Source organism: Cetorhinus maximus, chromosome 12 (assembly GCF_964194155.1).
Source record: "Cetorhinus maximus chromosome 12, sCetMax3.hap1.1, whole genome shotgun sequence".
NCBI classification, from domain to species: domain Eukaryota; kingdom Metazoa; phylum Chordata; class Chondrichthyes; order Lamniformes; family Cetorhinidae; genus Cetorhinus; species Cetorhinus maximus.
In genome coordinates this window covers 43311218-43328846 of record NC_135890.1, presented here as the reverse complement: position 1 = coordinate 43328846, position 17629 = coordinate 43311218, and the positions used below count along the sequence as shown (strand labels likewise).

At 40.5% G+C, this 17629-nt stretch overlaps 1 protein-coding gene across 39 annotated transcripts in view; it reads left to right on the top strand.

Moving 5' to 3' along the window:
- The window catches only part of LOC144687401 (mucin-6-like), a 91873-nt gene extending 77092 nt beyond the window's left edge, over positions 1-14781 (top strand). For all 39 annotated transcript variants that reach the window (XM_078553508.1, XM_078553503.1, XM_078553507.1 and 36 more), the window contains 5 exons: positions 4733-4802; positions 7645-7745; positions 7864-7895; positions 11828-11938; positions 14689-14781. In XM_078553508.1, coding sequence (XP_078409634.1) covers positions 4733-4802; positions 7645-7745; positions 7864-7895; positions 11828-11938; positions 14689-14766 — 392 coding nt within the window. In that variant the 3' untranslated portion in view covers positions 14767-14781. The remainder of the gene's footprint in view (positions 1-4732; positions 4803-7644; positions 7746-7863; positions 7896-11827; positions 11939-14688) is intronic.
- Positions 14782-17629: the final 2848 nt, after the last annotated feature.

Here is a 17629-nt window from a genome sequence, read left to right as displayed (position 1 = left end):
TAACTCCTGGGTCCAGTCCGAATGCTGCCTGTTAAGCAGCCTGAAACAGGCAGAAAGCAGCAACTAGCAGATGGGAGAAGTTCAGACAGTCAGAGAATACCTGTTGATAGCAAAGGAAAGTGTGTTGACAAGCAGGTAAGTCACAGGGAGAGGTTTCAGGGTGGTCTTGTTGGGGGGCAGGGTTTGTGGATGGGGCAGGTGGTTTGGAGTCCATCGCAGGAGAGGCTGTGACTTTTCTTGTGGGTCCAGGAGGATCATTTCTGTCCCATTTGGCACAAGAGGAAAGATTTCAACTCCCCCTGAAGGGTCTCATCTTTTTGTTTTTCCAAAATTATACTTTATTCATGAAAGTTATAAAAGTACATAACTGTTCAAAGTTGACATTACATAAGGTGCAAACCAGATCAGTTTCTTCTAATATGGTATGTTACTCACTCTATTTACTATTACAGTTAATACTTACAATGTTCATTTACATGTTGAACATATAGCCAGAAGGTTTTACCCAGCTTTCAGCCCCTTGGGGCACTATGGCTGAAAGGCCTCAGATGATGACCTTCCCCCATTGTGACTTTGCTGCGGCTGCCCCAAGCTTTCAATGCATCCCTCGGCACCTAATCCTGGACCTTGGAATGTGCCAGGCCATGGACAACTCTTTGCACTGGGGGAACCAGCAAGTTTCAGGAATCCAAAGAGTGTCTTTCACCGAGCTAATGGCCCTCCAGCTGCAGTTGAAGTTTATCTTGTTGCCCTTGAGGTGGCTGTGATGGGGAAGACACCATCGTCCACCCCTTTCTGGAATGTGCCTTTTCAAAGAAGGTCCAAAGTAGCACACCTTCCATGCTTCTTCTGACAGTTGCTTCAGCCTGGCTGCAAAGTTGTGGCGACATCCCACTCATGCTCTACTTAAACACTAATTGGAGTCCCATGATGGAATAGGAGCCTGATTAACATAAATGTATGAGGCTGCTGCCTGCTTCCAGGTGGCATCTCAGCAAATTACACAGAGCAGTCAACATGACAGCCAATGGGATTTCTATTGGGAATGGGGCAGAAAGGCTGAATCCTCCATTTTAATGACCCATCCTACACTCCAGCTTTGTTGGCATCAGTTGTGTTGGGATAAAATTCACACCATAATTTTGACATCTCTTACAAATTCCACCTCCCTCCACGCCATCACCCCACCCACTATGCCAACTTTTTCTGTTCCAAGGAAAAAGATCCAATTATTCAAACCATTTTCATAATCTTCCATTCCTCCTATCAGCCCAGTAAGTCTTGTTTCCACACTTATATTTCTCATAATTAGTGACCAGAACCATATGCAATAATCAACTGTCAGCTGACCAATGTCTTGTACAAATTCAACACTGTGTCAACACAACTCCAAGACCCATTACAGAGATTGTGACTTCAGTGCAGCACTGGAGGAAGGCCGCATTGTTGGAGATGTTGTCCTTCAGATGAGGTGTTGAATCCAGGCCCCATACACCTTTTCAGCTGGAGAAAAAAGATTCTTATTCAGGCACTATTCAGGCCTGACTAAAACTCATCCCTCAACAACAACAACTTGTCTTTTCATAGTGGGGGTAAAGTTTGTACATTACTCAGACTACGTTGATTCTCGGAGGGCAGTTGGGGAGGTGCAGTTAGCACTCTGGGCCAATACCTGCGCATCTTGCACTGCCTCACTGCATTGTTCAATGTTATCAATGAGGAATATCATGCAGGTTGCACAGGTAGTGACCTGCAGTGCTCTCTGTCCCCAGGAATTGAAGCAAGCCTCCATGATGCTGTTCGAAGCAGTGCTGCATTAACAAATCTTTGCCCCCCTTTCTTTAACAGAATAAAATTCCCTAAAGTATTTCATAGGACCATTATAAAACATAATTGGACACTAAGTCAAATACAGAAATATTAGGGAAAATGACTAAATGCTTAGTCAAAGAGTTTTAAGGAATGCTTTGAAGGACGCAAGCAAGGTAGTGAAATGGAGAGGTTTAGGGAGAGAATTCCAGAGTCTAGGCAGCTGAAGGCACGGCCACCAATGCAATACAATATGTTGTGTTGTTATAATGATATAAAGGCACCAATCACTCATAATGGATTGGGTAAACATGTTGTGGGTTTATTTATTTAGACTAGGTACATGGGAACATTTATATATATGCAGAAATCTTGAAGACATCAGCAGCAGAGCTATGTGTGTCCGCCTTGCTCAAAAGCAAAAGTGAAACTAGGATTGTTAATGACTTATCGCCTTGTTGTTTGAGATCTTCTTGTGTGCAAATAACCTGCTGTCTTTGTCTACAAAATATCAGTGATTGTAAGTTTTGGCTCAAAATCAGTTTGGATATCTGAGGAAGTAAAAAGTTGGTATATAAATGCAAGTTCTTTCTCTTCTGGCTTTTATGTATATGTAAAGTATATAATGTATATATTTATGGATACCTACACATAAAACCCCCAATGTATGTAAAACCCTCAAAGGGCTGTGTTTAATGATTATGTATGTTCCTGCATATGAGGGTTTAGATCTTCATTTTGTGCCACAGTGTAAAATGGGTGATACAGAGTCAGCAGTTCATGTTATTCCACCCTTTTGTAAATAAAAATTGGGGTAGATGTGTGGGGTTAAAATTGATCCAGTGGTGTGTAGCTGAGGTTCAGGATTAAAGTTCCCCAGACCTGAAATTTGAGCAACTTGCTCCACCTCCCTTACCCAAAACTCACCTGGGACTGAAATTGATCCCTGTATCTGTGCACATATTGAAGTTGATTATGGGTTGTTACAAAGTTATAATAGCAATTATAGATGAAATATAATGTTGATTTGTGTCTGGTTTTGATTTCGAGGCAACTATTTTAATTAGTCATAATATATTAAAAAATAAATTAGGGGCTGTAATTCAGACCCCTTACCCTAACTTATTTGAGTACAGCCTATAGGTTTTGACAAGAAGAATAATTCAAACTTAAACAATGATGTGTGATAATTTTGTTTCATGCATGACTCACTGCCGTAATATTCAAAATTCAGGAAAATGCCAATAACCTTTCCAGGATGTGAGGAAAGTTAGCCCATTCAAATTAAGGAAGCTACTGAAAATGTTCAGAGAAGGGGATCACTTTGAGATTTCTTAAAGAGAGAAAAACTTGTGTTAGTTTTCAGAAAAAAATTAGATTAATTAGGTTGTTATAGTAATCAGAAGCTAAAACACTATTATTTGAAAGTATCCACAAAGGGTTAACTTACTGCTTAGTTGGGCCGGGGAGTGCATTTGCATCATTTATTCTGATATAAGCCGAGTTTGGGTGGGGCCTCATTAAGCTGCTCTCTGTCCTGTTTTACATTCATTGCAGTTGCAGCTGAAAGTGGGAGTGTATGGAAGAAGTGCCTGTTCTCAGTGCCAGCACAGGATAATAACAGAATTACCTAATTCCATCATTTATACCTGCCTTGCTCTAAGTGTAAAATATAGGTTGTATAAATAAGGTGTACAAGACTAGCTGATCAGGTCAAAAGTGGCTTCTTAAAGGGACAATTGTTGTATTGGAATTTTTGGTTATAATTTTTATATTCTTGCTTTGGTTTAAATTAATTTTCTGTAGTAGAACTACAGACTAGGTAGCAGCATCAACTTCCCCCTATAAATCCCTCTGTACAAGCATGGTCAAAGCAAGTTGATTCCAGGTCCATGGTTTGGGCATGAATAGATTATGGCTGGTAGAGTTCCTTTCTCAGCTAGGGTCCATTGTCCAAAGTGATTTTGTCTAACGGCATGTTCTCCACCCAGATTAATACACAGGTGATTGTCTGGATGTTTTGTGAATGGGTCAGGAGATGTGGTCATTCATATTCCTCTAAGGTGATCATCTTTGATGGCGGGGTGGGGGGTTCTAGGCAGACTGACTCCATTTCCAACGGCTTTGGAATTTTTGTGGTACAGTTATGCAAATATTTGGCCACTTTAGAAGCTGCTGTTTTAAGTCACTGAAATGCTTTTATTCAGTCTTTTAAAACTCAACCAGTGTTTTCAGCCCAATAAATAAATGAAGTCCTTTTCACTATAAAGCATGGCTTTCTAGCAATACCCTGCCTCCAAGGTTAACCTTTTGCACTGCTGACTGTCATGTCTGATCTAGAGACGTCAACACCAATCTCTTCCCTGGTGTCTGCAGAATGGCAGGGTAAACATAGTGTAGTTGTCTCCCTCCTGCAAGAAGGGTAAAAATGGGTAAAGATGTACCTAGGCAAGACATGCAACCATTTATTGGCTTTTCCCTGCTCCCATCGCCTAGTTAATTTTGCTCTGTTCATCTCCTACCCATCCCATGCTGGGAGACCAAAATCAGTCTCCATGGCTCTTACAGTATTTCATCTGCCCAAACTATGTATTAGTTTTCAATTATAAAACTTAAACAAAACTTGTTTTTTTTCTGCGATTTTTGTCCCATTAAACAACAGACCTAGAGAACATATTGTAGTCGAGGAATTAAAAAAAAACTACATGAGCATATTTTAGAAAATTCTCTGGCAATACTAATGACCTTAATTTCAAAGTTTAAAAATGCCTTCGTGGGGTGCATGCTAGTGTTTGTGTTAGAATACTGGCATTACTAGCTTCATTTCATTTAAAATTAGGTCATGATTTATTTCATTTCTGATGGTTTTTCTGACTGCTTGTGCATCTTATACTCACTTTTTTTAAAAAACTTTTTTTAATAGCTTTCCCCTGCAATGAAACTTTCATTTATAAGCCTTGTGAAATGAAGCAGGATGATTATTGTGAGAGCAAGTAAGTATGATGTACTTTCTTTTACACAATTTGAGCTTGATTCTGATTTGTATATTATCTTATGCTTATTATGAATGATTAGCACCAAAAATTACTTTCCCTCTCACCAGTTTGGTCACAACAGACAAGCTGGAATTTACCAATTTGTACTGCTGCCACAGAGCTTTGTGCACGAGAATCACGTTTCACCCTGCACAGCCTGGAGTTACAGTCCAGAGATTACAGTTACGGAGATTAAGCAGACTAGGCCTATAATTCCTAGAGTTTGGAAGAATTGAGAGATGATCTGTTTGGAACATAAAATATTAAGGATAGATGCTAGGAGGATATTTTCTCTAGTCGGGGAGCCTAAAACTAGGGGGTAAAAATCCCATGCCTCTATTTCGAAGAACAGCAGGGAGTTCTCCTTAGTATCTGGGCTAATATTTATCCCTCAATCAGCATTACAAAAACAGATTATCTGGTCAATGTCAGCAAATTCACTGTGCGCAAATTGACTACCATGTTTTCTAAATTACGAGTGACTGCACTTCAAAAGTACTCATTGACTAAAGTGCTTTGAAACTTCTGGTGGTCATGAAAGGCACTATATAAGTGCTAATTTTAGGGTTTTTTCACCACAGTCCCAGAATAAGGTGTTGGCTGCTTAGGGCTGAGGTGAGGAGAAATTCCTCCATTCAAAGGGTTGCAAACTTTTGGAATTCTCTACCCCAGAAAGCTTCGTATGCTGAGTTGTTGAATATAATCAAGGCTGAGATCATTAAATTTTGGGATCCTAGGATATCAAGAAAATGGGGATAAAGCAGAAGGGTGCAACTGAGGTAGATCAGTCTCAATTTGATTGAATGGTGGAGCAGTCTCAAATGATTGAATGGCCTACTCCTGCTCCTATCTCTTATGTTCTTCCAAATTCATGGTATTAAAATATTTAGTATGCTAAAGTTAAAATTTAATATCATTCTTAAACCCAGTTGCTCCTGACTCACAAGGTTGTGCTCAGCAGTTCCCAAGTTCATGAAATGACTCATTGATGCCTTGCCTGGCAACATGACTGTCACTCACATTGCATCAATAAATCCTATTTGACATCAAGGTATCATTTGACCAAGTGTCTCGCCAAGGAACCTTTTTAAAATTGGAATCAGGGAAAACTCTCTACTGACCAGAATCATACCTAGCACAAAGGAAAATGATTATGGAGATCAATCATCTCAGCTCCAGGACATTACTGCAGGAGTTGCTCAGGGTAGTGTCCTAGGTCCAACCATCTTCAGAAGCTTCATCAATGACCTTCCATCCATCATTGGATCAGAAGTGGAGATGTTCGCTGATGAATATATAGTGTTCAGTTCCATTTCCTCAAAAATGAAATTGTCTATGTGTGCATGCAGCAATGCCTGGACAACATTCAGACTTGGGCTGGTAAGTGGCAAGTAACTTCTGTTCCACATATGTGACAGGCAATGAGCGCCTCCAAGAAAGCATGTAAACACCTTCCCTTAACATTCAACAGCCTTACCATCATCAAATCCCCACCATCAACATCCTGGGATAAGAGGAGAGGTGTTACTGTTGACCAAAAATTTAATTGGGCAAGGAACATAAATAACGTGGCTATGAGAGATGGTCAGAGAATATGTTTTCTAAGGTGTATGCCTCACTTCCAAGCTCTCTAAAGCCTTTTCACCATCTACAAGACACAAGTCAAGAGTGTGATGGAATACTCTCTACTTGCCTGCGTGAGGCCAGCTCCAACAACACTCAAGAAGCTCATCACCATGCAGTACCAAAGCAGCCCACTTAACTGGCACCTTAAACATTCATTCCCTCCACCAATGGTGCACAGTGGTAGCAGTAGTACCATCCACAGGGTGTACTGCAGAAACTCACCAAAGCTTCATCAACTTCTGAACCTGCTACTTCTACCACTACAAGAATAGGCAGAAGGTCTATGGGAACACCACCACCTGCAAGTTCCCCTCTGAGTCACTCACCTGACTTGGAACAATAAGGGCATTCCTTCATATTCACTGTGTCAAAATCCTGGAATTTTCTCCCTAACACCACTCCGGCTGTATCTACAGCATGCAGTAGTTCAAGAAGGAGGTTCAACACCACCTTCTCCAAGGGTGGACAATAAATGCCGACTTTGCCAGTGATGCCTACATCCCCTGAATGAATAAGCAAAAAAATGTAACTGATTAGATTAAAACTGAAGAAACACAAGTTTGACAATCACGGTATAAGACCAGTTCTTTCAGGTGGTCTTGTATTGATAACATATTCAAACAATCATATCAAGCATGCAATTTAACTAGGGCATTAGATCAGAAAATTAATGTTAGAAATAATGATTGACAGCCATATTTTTAATGCTTTGCAGCAGCAATGCAATCCCAGATTGATTTTTCAAATTTTATCTTTAACGTAATAAATATTTTAATTAGGCCTTGAATTTCCTCAGAATTTGCACAAGAATATGGCTGTAACCCCAGGCTGCACTGGGTCCCCACCAGCCCTGAGAATTCCTGGTCAACCTTGTGAGAACCAGAATCTCTACCACCTACTTAAAGGACCAATGACACCAAGAAATGGGCATGACAAACTTGCTGACACCTTCTGCTAATAGAAGTCAGGCAGATGCTGGATTTTCCAGCTACATGGGACAGGCAGGTGCCAGATATGTGTCTGTAGTAACCCTCCAGTCCCATGCTTTCCCACTCGACCCACAACATGTGGCAGGGTCAGTGCTGGACCGTCACTACTGGGTTAAAGCTGAAAAACATGTGTGGCCATTATTGGCTACTCTTTAAAATACTAATGGTTGCACTCTCATTTTTAGTGCAGTGATGGAGGGGATGAAGCTTATCTCTTACGAAGAAGGCTGCTTTTGCCCACCTGGAAAGAAGCTATCTGAAGACAAAACCAAATGTGTTTCTACATGTAAGTTTACTTACCTTCACTCAATATGTAGTCAGATAAAAACAAATATTAATGAACAGCTTTGATCACTGTATCAAGTAAAATCATAGAACTGATGAAGCTTTTTCTTGAAAATCAGGTTGCCTAGACAGTAACGGAACACGGAGAAAGGTAAGTGATTCAGAATTTGTTTCCTTTATGCAGAGTATATTTGTAAACAGTTATTTATTAACTGTGGTTCACTTGTCATATTGGGGAATGGAATTGTTTTCATCAGTTCATTGCTTTCACTGGAACAATGACGTTGGGAACTTTTGATTGGTTATGGTGGATATCACTTGGAAAAGAAATTAGACTCAAAGCGAACACCTGCCTTTTGGAATTGTCATTTTATTACATTTAGCCAGTGTCACCTTCTGTTAACATGTAAGATGTTGATTACCTAACGGTGCATCTAATATGTTCAATAAATCAAATGCAGCAATTGCCTTGATCTTCAAAGTGCAAGAACTTGGCTGAGAGTTACTGCATTAACAATGCATTAAAGTGGTAATTTACTATGCTCCTTCTTGAAGTATTAATATTGGCCAGATTATTGCTGAAAAAAATCAACATCCTGGCGAAGCTTGTTTTTTCTTGTGCTCATCAGGATGGGCATAAGAATGCCACATTTCAAAGGGAACAATTTATACTGCATTAGAAAAGGGCACTGATCAGTTATCAGGTCCGCTCTGAATGGCTGAGACATTACCATGGTGAATGTACCAGGGAGCTATTGTTCCCCATGTTTTTGTTTATTCAAAAAAGGTGCAATGTCCACATATTCCTTTTGCCTGCTGAAGGCAGGCATCTGTCTATAAATGTATGTAGCTTCTAGCAAGCATAAGTGAGCTACATTGTAAGCCCGACTGATAATCTTAAATTGGTTGTTGGTGTCATTCTGCAGCAAGTGGGGTCTAATCGTGGAATCACATCTAATGCTAGACATTATGTTCTGAGTTTTGCAAACACAGGTTAGTTGAGTCCAGTCAGTACTCTGCCTATTGAGAACAGCCAAAGGGACATGCTGTTTGAAACGATCCATATGTTGGGATGTACATCCTACATACCTGGCATCGCACCACTGGCACTCCACATTAATAATTTCTTTTTTAGGCAGAATGCCTTTTTGGCTTGACAGCAGCATCTTGTTAGTGGAAAACACCACTCATGTTGCCACTGCATAGTAGCAACGTGAACGGGTAGCTTTACCTGCTTCTCAAATTTTTGAGGTACTTTCCTTCCAGGGTAATGTGAGGTAGACTGGACACTTTTCAGGTCCGAAAGTAGTGGCCTTTGACCCATGCATGAGTAAGCATGATACGCAGCAAGCAATGATCTGATCAGGGTAACATTATCCCTCAGAATAGCTTTGATGTGGCCTATTTCAGCATCAAGCTTGCACGTTTATCAAATAGCTCGTGCACCATTTACAAGAGTGCCGATGAGGTCAATCTTGTAGCACGTGGAGCTGTAGGCATCCCAACGTGTATATTGACCAGTGAAGGAAGGTTTGTGACAGACAGTAATATAAGATCCATTAGAAGATTTCTCAACTAGCATGCTGAGGAAAGGGAGCTCATTTGACTGCACCATTTCAAAGGTGAATTTGAGCACAGGATGGAGTGCATTATGGTGTGTCAAGAAATCCTTATATGTAGCTGTATTCATATAGCAACCCTGTCATCTACATATCGGAAATATGCAAGGGATAAGAGGTTAAGGTTCATTCCATCAAAAACGTGTTTCTCGTGGAAACCGATGAAAATGTTAACGAGAGCTGTCCTTAATTGCTGTCCATCCCATACTCAAATTCACCTTTAAAATGGAGCAGTCTCAATGCTAGCTGAGCAATCGGCTAATGGGTTCTCTACTACTGTCTCCAGCAAGCCAACCTTCACTGGTCAGTATACTGGCTGGGATGCCTACAGCTCCACGCACCATAAGATTGGTCTTATCGGCAATCTGGTAAATAGGGCCCGAGCCATTTATTCACTGTATAAGCTTGTCATGTAAATAGAGCACAACAAAGCGATCCTGCAGGATAATGGCTGCCCTGAGCTGATCATTGCTCACTGTGTATCACGCATACTCATGAATGGGACTAAAGCTGCTATTTTGGGACCTGAAAAGTGCCCAGTCTACCTCAAATTACCCTGAAAGAGTAAAGTATCTCAAATATTTGAGCAACAGGTGAAGCTAGCCATTTCACACTGCTTCTATAGAGAGGCAACACGAGTGGTGTCTTCCACTAACAGGTTGCTGCCACCAAGCCAAAAAGATGTTCTGCCTACCACGCAAATGAGTAATGTGGTATATGAATTTCAGTGCCTGTGCGATGCCAGGTAAGTACGCTGTACATCCAAATGACTGGCAGATCGTATCAAACCAGCACCTCCCCTCAGTTTTCACAGTAGGCAGAGTACTGGCCGTACTCAACCAACACATGCTTGCAAAACTCAGAACGTAATGGTTAATGTTAGATGTGATTCTGCAATTGGGCAGCATTTGTTAAACAATCCCAGATGTGCTAAGAATAGCACTAAGGTGCAATTTAAAATTATCAGCCAGGCTTACACTTGCTAGAAGCTATCCCTGCAGACAAAATGAATATGTCCAGACATTGCACCTTTTTGAAACAAACAGAAGCACAGGGACAACAGCTCCTTGGTGCATTTGCCATGGCAAAGCCCCAACGATTCAGAGCTGACTTGCCAACCAATCAGCACCCTTTTCTTGTGCAGTATAAATTATGCTCCCTTTGAAATTTGACATTCTTGTGTCTGACCTGATGACAGCAAAACAGAAAAGCTTCAACTGCGTGTGTCTTTTTCTCAGCAATACTCAAGTTCTGTACTACCAAGCGACTAATTGCCTAGATTGGTCGTGTCTTTACGACACAGGTTTGTTGAGAAGATGCACCAGCTGGTGAGAAGACCTGGGGTAATTTAGAAACTGGCTTGCTGGAGGTGGAAAGTGCATGGTCTGGATCTTGCTGCTTTAAGATTTTACATTGATGGCAGTTTCCAGGCTTCTAGGTGTAAGTACAACAAAATAAAGAGACAACCATGAAAATGCAATTATATTTAGTTTTCAGCAATTGGTGTAATTTTTAACAAATAAAAGTTTAAACAAGACAGAGTAGAGATTCTGTGCTTTTCTCTCTAACTTCAACTTAACTTCAGCAGAATCTTCGGATAAGTTGTGCAAAAGGTCATTTGTATAATTTCTCCAGGGATTCACTGCATCCCTGCTGTATAACTCCTGTGGAAATTTCAGGCAGGCATTCGTATTCAATCACAATTTTAACTCTGGTTTTAAAACTTTGAGGCTAATAATTCCTATTCTTCCCAAGTAGCTGTCAATGTTTGTTTTACGTGCAACCAGGATATTGTCCCTGGAAATCCGCAGCCCTTCTGATATAGCTCTGTTGTAACTTCAGTGGGAGGCTCCTAGAAGGTTTGGAAGTTAGGCTGGGAATGCGATATGGAAAATCCCATTCTGGTGCAAAAATTTCAGCTGGCCCTTGTAAAGGGGTGGTGCCTGAGCCCAACTCTTGCAAGATGTAAGGAAAGGCAGGGCTGGTACAGAGGCTTTGCACATCAGAATTCACTCAGGACAGGGTCGGCAGCCACTATATCTGATGAGAACAAACATCCCAAATGGTGGAAATGGGGCCAGGGTCCTGGCCTGGAACTCTGAAAGGGATCCAGTTTTTTTTTTAATACAACTGAAAAACCTTCTCTACATAGTTCCCTTACAAAACCTTCTAGTCTCTTCTGTGGGGGTTGCTCGAGATGCAAAGTGGAACCGAAGGAATCCATCCCTAACATTGCAAACTTCGGTAGAATTAGCAACAGAAGTCTTGGTGGGATGTGCATTCCCTGTGAACCTTCAGGTCTATTATATTTAACAAGTAAATTGAGATTATTTACTGTGTTGATTGTGAAAACCCTACCAATGTCCCCTTCACACAAGAAATGGTGACGTTAAATTTTGCTTTATTTGTTTGGGAAGCTTCAGTTGAATGTACTTATTTTATTATGCCCCATTGTCATTCCTAGGAAAATGAAATGTGGATTAATCCCAACGATGGCTGTATTTCCTACTCATGTAATGAAAATGGTGTCTTAACTCACACAAAGACTTGTGCTTCTCGCCCTTTTTGCAAAGAGGTTTGTACAGTACATTGTCCAGGTTTATCAGTTGTCTTCATCTTGACGAATCCTAATCAAGTACAGATGAAGTAGTTTTAATGAAAACTGGCATTGTTCAAAGGACATGCTATAAACATGATTACATGATATGAAAGAATTTTAACCGTGTCAAATAATCTAGCATGAATTTATGCTCACCAATGTGCCTGTATCTGCACTGGCGCATGGTGCAGAGAGAGGATGTGATGTGGATGCATCTGGCAGCTGTTCCTCCTTGGGAGTCAGGAGGGGAAGGTCCCCGGGGTCCTTTTGGGGTCATGATGATGAATCATCTGAGGGAGGAAGCAAAGATGTCAGCACCGACCATCATTATGAAGTCTGAGTGCACTCAGTGTGCTTTCTCATTAGAATGGACATCTGGCTGAGTAAATACATTCGAATGGACAAGCAATGGGAACAACCGCATCTCACATGTCAGCCTTACAGCAACAGCCCCAAATCTCTCAGACCCTACGCCAAGCTCGTCCCTTTCCATTGGACTCTCACCCTCATCCGACACCCCTGCCTCTCTCTGACCTGTGGACCTGGCTCCACACTCGCAGGCCATTTCCAAAGCCTGCTCCTCCACATGACTGAAGATCAGTAGCTTTGGAATCACCCCACCAGTCTGCCCACACTTCACCAAATTGTGACTGCTCTTCCCCAGTAAGGGGAAAAGTGCTTCCATTAGTTCCCCCCAACATGCCACCACATTACAGCTTCCCCAACCCCAAAGATGCAGGAACAGTTGCCCGTCACATAGTCGCACATCACCCAACCTACATGCCAGCCATGGTCTATCAAGGCACATGATATGCCACATTGTGCTCTGCATTTCACATCCCTGAGCACCAACACGTGCTGCCTCCCACAAAGACACCTACCCAAGGTTCCAACTGGAATCAGTATTCACACTGCCGGAGCGTAGAAAGTCATTGCACTTTTCCAGCACTGGATCCAGGTTCTGCGTGCTTCGTCATGGCCGCTGACCAGGCCCGCCACCCCACTCAGGCCATCTTTGTGACGTGAGGTGGCCTCCACTTGCTGTCCCTTGGCAGCAGAATGTGACAACAGCTATTTTACTGCCTTCAGTAATACCCTCAGGCATTCATCCAAAAAATGGGGCAGACTGGATCCTTGCATTCCCGTCATGCCTGGCATGGGATCCGGGCATCGCTGCCATCTTGCACACTGGAGCAGCACTTCAAATCTGTTACGGAGATCAGAAATATTCCCACTGCAAACTAGCTCTGTGAGGTGCTAAAAGCAGACTTCCAGTCTACAGGGAGATGTATTTAAATCCCCCACCTGAACCCTTCCTGTTCCTGCTGTCCCCCCTCTCCCCGCCCCCGCCGGCAACGTTTCACACCGGCCAGCAGTTAATTGGCCAACCAGTGTGAAATTGAGTTTGACAGCCGATCGCGGGCGGGAGTGGATGTCACATCTGCTTCTGGGCCCGCTGATCGCGCTCACACACCAAGTTGAAAATTCAGGCCATGGTTTGATATCCATCAAATAGCTAAAAAGGAAATGGTGACTTTGCCATTGCTTCCATATCAGCATTAATATTGCTGCAGGATGCAGAATTGATTTTTCTGCTCAGTTAATGACAATCCAGAGCTTACCTGGGCTGTTACTTATGCGATTCTGGACAAAGTAATATATTTCAGTAGAAATATGATAACTGCAAAGCGTTTATGGATATTACTGAAATTACCTGTGCAGTTTGCAGACTTTGATTTGTTATACTTATTACAAATGTTATACCTGCAGGTTATTGTCATTAGCTGACCGTGCTAGTGCTCACACAATAAAATAACTCCTCTTTCTTTATCTGTAATGGTTTCTTTGCTTGACCTCTTCTCTAATTTGCTTTTCCTCATCTCCATCTTTCTGTGGCTCCACTGCTCTGCCCCTCCAATTTCCCTCTTTCCCAGTTTCTATCTGGCTGTCACACAATTTGACTGCTGTTTCCGTTTGTTTTTTCTTGTGTCTTACAATCCCTCTGTACTCCTATCACACATTAGTCCTGATTTTTGTCCTGACTTCCCTCCTAAGCCTACTACATGGCATTAGTTGGGCAGGGCAGACCAGAAGTACACCCTATTTGACATGTTTGAATCCACACATATTTCTGGGTTTGCACCATTAGTCCCAGTATCTAGTGCAGGCCTGAAGCAGCAGTACTGACTGTTGCTTGTGGGACCCCTCTGTCTCCTAACCAAAAACTAAACATTCCCTAGGCATGAAGACAAAGTAAATCACCCCCTTTTTATTCTATCATCCTCTGTGGGTACATTTATTTTTTCTCTTATCTATATGTGATTTTACTCCTTCTTTCTCTTAAAGAATATATCGGTTGGGGAGCTAGAACTCCCAGCAACTCAAACATGCACCACAAACAAATGTCATAGAACTGGTGAAATTGGAAACTGCATCAGTGAGGACACTGATTCTCAGGGATGAGTTACCAATTAATAATTCTTAAAAAAGGGTGGTGATTCTCCCATTTTGGATCAAATTTATTTTAAATCTAGCAAGTTTATCGTGAAGTAGTTTGAGGCATTTCTGAAAAAAATGAGTATGTAAATGGAAGGCTTAACTTTTTCCTTTTTTTTAGTCATACCTTAGCACACATGATCATCTTTACATTCTTACAGGCACAAAGTTTTATCACTGTAGATTTGAAGAGCGCTATTAACTTTTTACTGTTTATTCTCTTTGTTTAGGCTGACAAAAAATGGGATGCTGACAAATGTTGCTATGAGTGTGTACCTCCAGGTAACCATTTAATTTTTTTACACTAAAATTTTATTATATGTTAATTTACCTTTGCGTTGTTGCACATGACTAGTCATGACTAAACTGAGTGGTGGAGAAGATTGTGAGCAGGAAAAGTACCTTAGGGAAGAGGAGTGGGGTTAGAAAAATATCTCAGCATGGGTGTTTGTAAAAGTGCCTTAGGGATAAGTGTTGCTCTGACTTTCCAAGAAAAAAAGCATTACTGACTTTTTATTTTCTACCATTGAAAGGGCCTTAATATTTTATAAACATTCTCCAATGTTTTTTTTGTTTTCAGTAGACCCTGATTTTGTCAGTGAATATTTCCAGAGTTTTCAAACATTGAAACATTACCTATACTTCAATTTTGAAAGGGCCTTTGGTTTTTTACCTGAATAAAGGCAGAGACGACCCTTAATTTCTGAACTGGCAGAAAATTCTTCAGGTTTGCTTATGAGTTAAGGTGTCGTGGTGTAAAACATTTTGAGGTTATTATTGTCAGCAAACCTCCATGCTGAAAACCTTCAGAAGTAACAAGTATTGCAGATAACTGTGGACACTTCTGTAAATGAACTTTTCCATTGGACCAGATAGACAATGGGTTTTACAAACCATATTGAAATAAAATGTCATGACTTATCTATTATTTATAATATACAAATAGATGCTGATTCTATTTTTAAAAAACAATGAGTTACTATTTAAATAAAAGTAAGGCCCCCAATGGGATAAGCATCACATGTTGTGATATTGATCTATATAGATTACAATGATTTGAGGATCTAGCCTTGGTCTGTGTGGAGCCTACTGATGTCAGTCAGGAAAATGTAGGGTACAATTGGCTTCAATGTCACGAGTATGTCCTTCCTTCCAATATCTGTGTTGGTTATTTCTCTTCAAGTTGTGTAAATTGTGCTACCCAGCATGGTGGGGCAATTACTGAGTTTATCCAAAAAAAAACTCCAGGATTTTGGAGTGAACATTTTTTATACAGATATAAAAATAGAGAAATATTTTGTATACACAGTTGACTGCCCCATTAAAACAAGTCATGCAAGTACCATATTAACAGACATTATAAAAATAGGTGTGCAAGGCCTTCATGTTGAACTCATTACAATTAATGCCTTAGGGCGTTGTCACATTCTTCATTCTGAGTTAACTGAGAATCTGATCATGTATTCTGGCTACAGACAGCTACCATCACAAACCAGTGGGTGGAGTGGAGTGACGATATATAAAGGTTTAGTGTGTCAAAGAAACACTGGAAATTGAGGAAGTCTGAAAACGTAGAAAACATTAGCAATCAGAAAAAGAATGTGAACAATTATGAAGAGAATAAACTTTATTTAATATCACAGACAAATTGTATGACTCATCAACCAAGCACAACATCCCCTGTTATGCCCAACTTTTGGATAGGCTTTTGGAGAAGAATTTCATCTTACATATCAGTTGCCAGTGTAGTCATGTCGTGTACATCACAATCCATCCTTATTTTGTTTCTATCTAACATCTATATTTCCAGTAGGGGTCACTAATTAGCCCTTCGAAGCAAGAAACCTAGTTGATTTTTCCCTGTTTCAGCTCAGATGTGCTAAGGCCAATTACAGCAATTCTGCTACCACCTTGGTCTCTGTGGTTCATTACTACTTTTTTTTGTTTTTGTTTTGTTAAAATTTGGTTTTGAGTCTTTTTGTGCTCCAATCGTACAGATAACTTTCTGTTGTATGCACTTCTAAAAATCACTTAGTTTGCTTTTCATGCAGATTTCCCATTATGTTGGTCTTAGTAATTCTACAATGTGAAACAACCATCCTGTTTTGAAACGTGTTCAATTATGGGGTAATATTTGTGGACCCAAATGTATTAGAAATTCCAATTTCTAAATCAATCATTATTCACTGATTACCCATTGCTAGATCTAAATGATTCACTCTCTGCCTACAAAAGCTTCACACTGGGTGGTGCAGAGTGTATTAAACTATGTGATGCAGTTAATTAAATAGAGAACCTTCACCTCTTATTCATTTACAACCCAGAATGAAGGAATAACAATCTCCCTAGTTTTCTGCTTATAAAGAAGAAACTTGCATATATATAGTACCCTGCACAATCTCAGGACATCCTGAAGCATTTACAACCAATGAAGTATTTTTGAAATGTGGTAACTGTTGTATTGTAGGAAATGCACAGCCAATTTGCACACAACAAGGCCCAACAATCTGCAGTGAAATAAATGACCAGATCATCTATTTTGGATGTTAATTGAAGAACAATTTTTGGCCAAGACATTGGGAGAACTCCCTTGTTCTTCTTCAATTGTGTCATTTGGGTCAGTTTCTGTGGATTTGTCATGTCTCAAACCGTACCTGGATTCAGCACCCTGAATTGTTACTTAAGGTGCTGAAATGTAAAAAGGATAAAATAGAAAATATCACACTTCTGTAGCAGGAAAGTGCTTTGTAAGCTTTTGTTGAGGCCACTGTTAGAGCAGAGTAGTAAGAGGCTCACTCTGCACCATCTATCCTAAACCTGACCTGGATGTCCTTAATATTGATTGTTTCTCAACCCTTTCACTTGGGCACAAAAATTCATTTTAAAACATTATGTTGTGGTGATGACCATGTAGAATGTTTCTGTTTCATGTCAAAGAATTAATTAAGTTCTTTTGAATGTTTTGTCTTCTTTTCACCTAGAGGTAATTGGTGATATTAAATTTATTCACACACAGGCATTCTGGAAGAAATAACTTTGAATATTAGTTAAAAATAAATCAGTAGGGATGAATTTTCTTAAATTCATGGCCGACTATGCCTGAACCATCTGAGTTCTTAACAATATAATTTTATGTGTGTTTTCCAGATTCAACTGTAGCTTAAGTTTTAA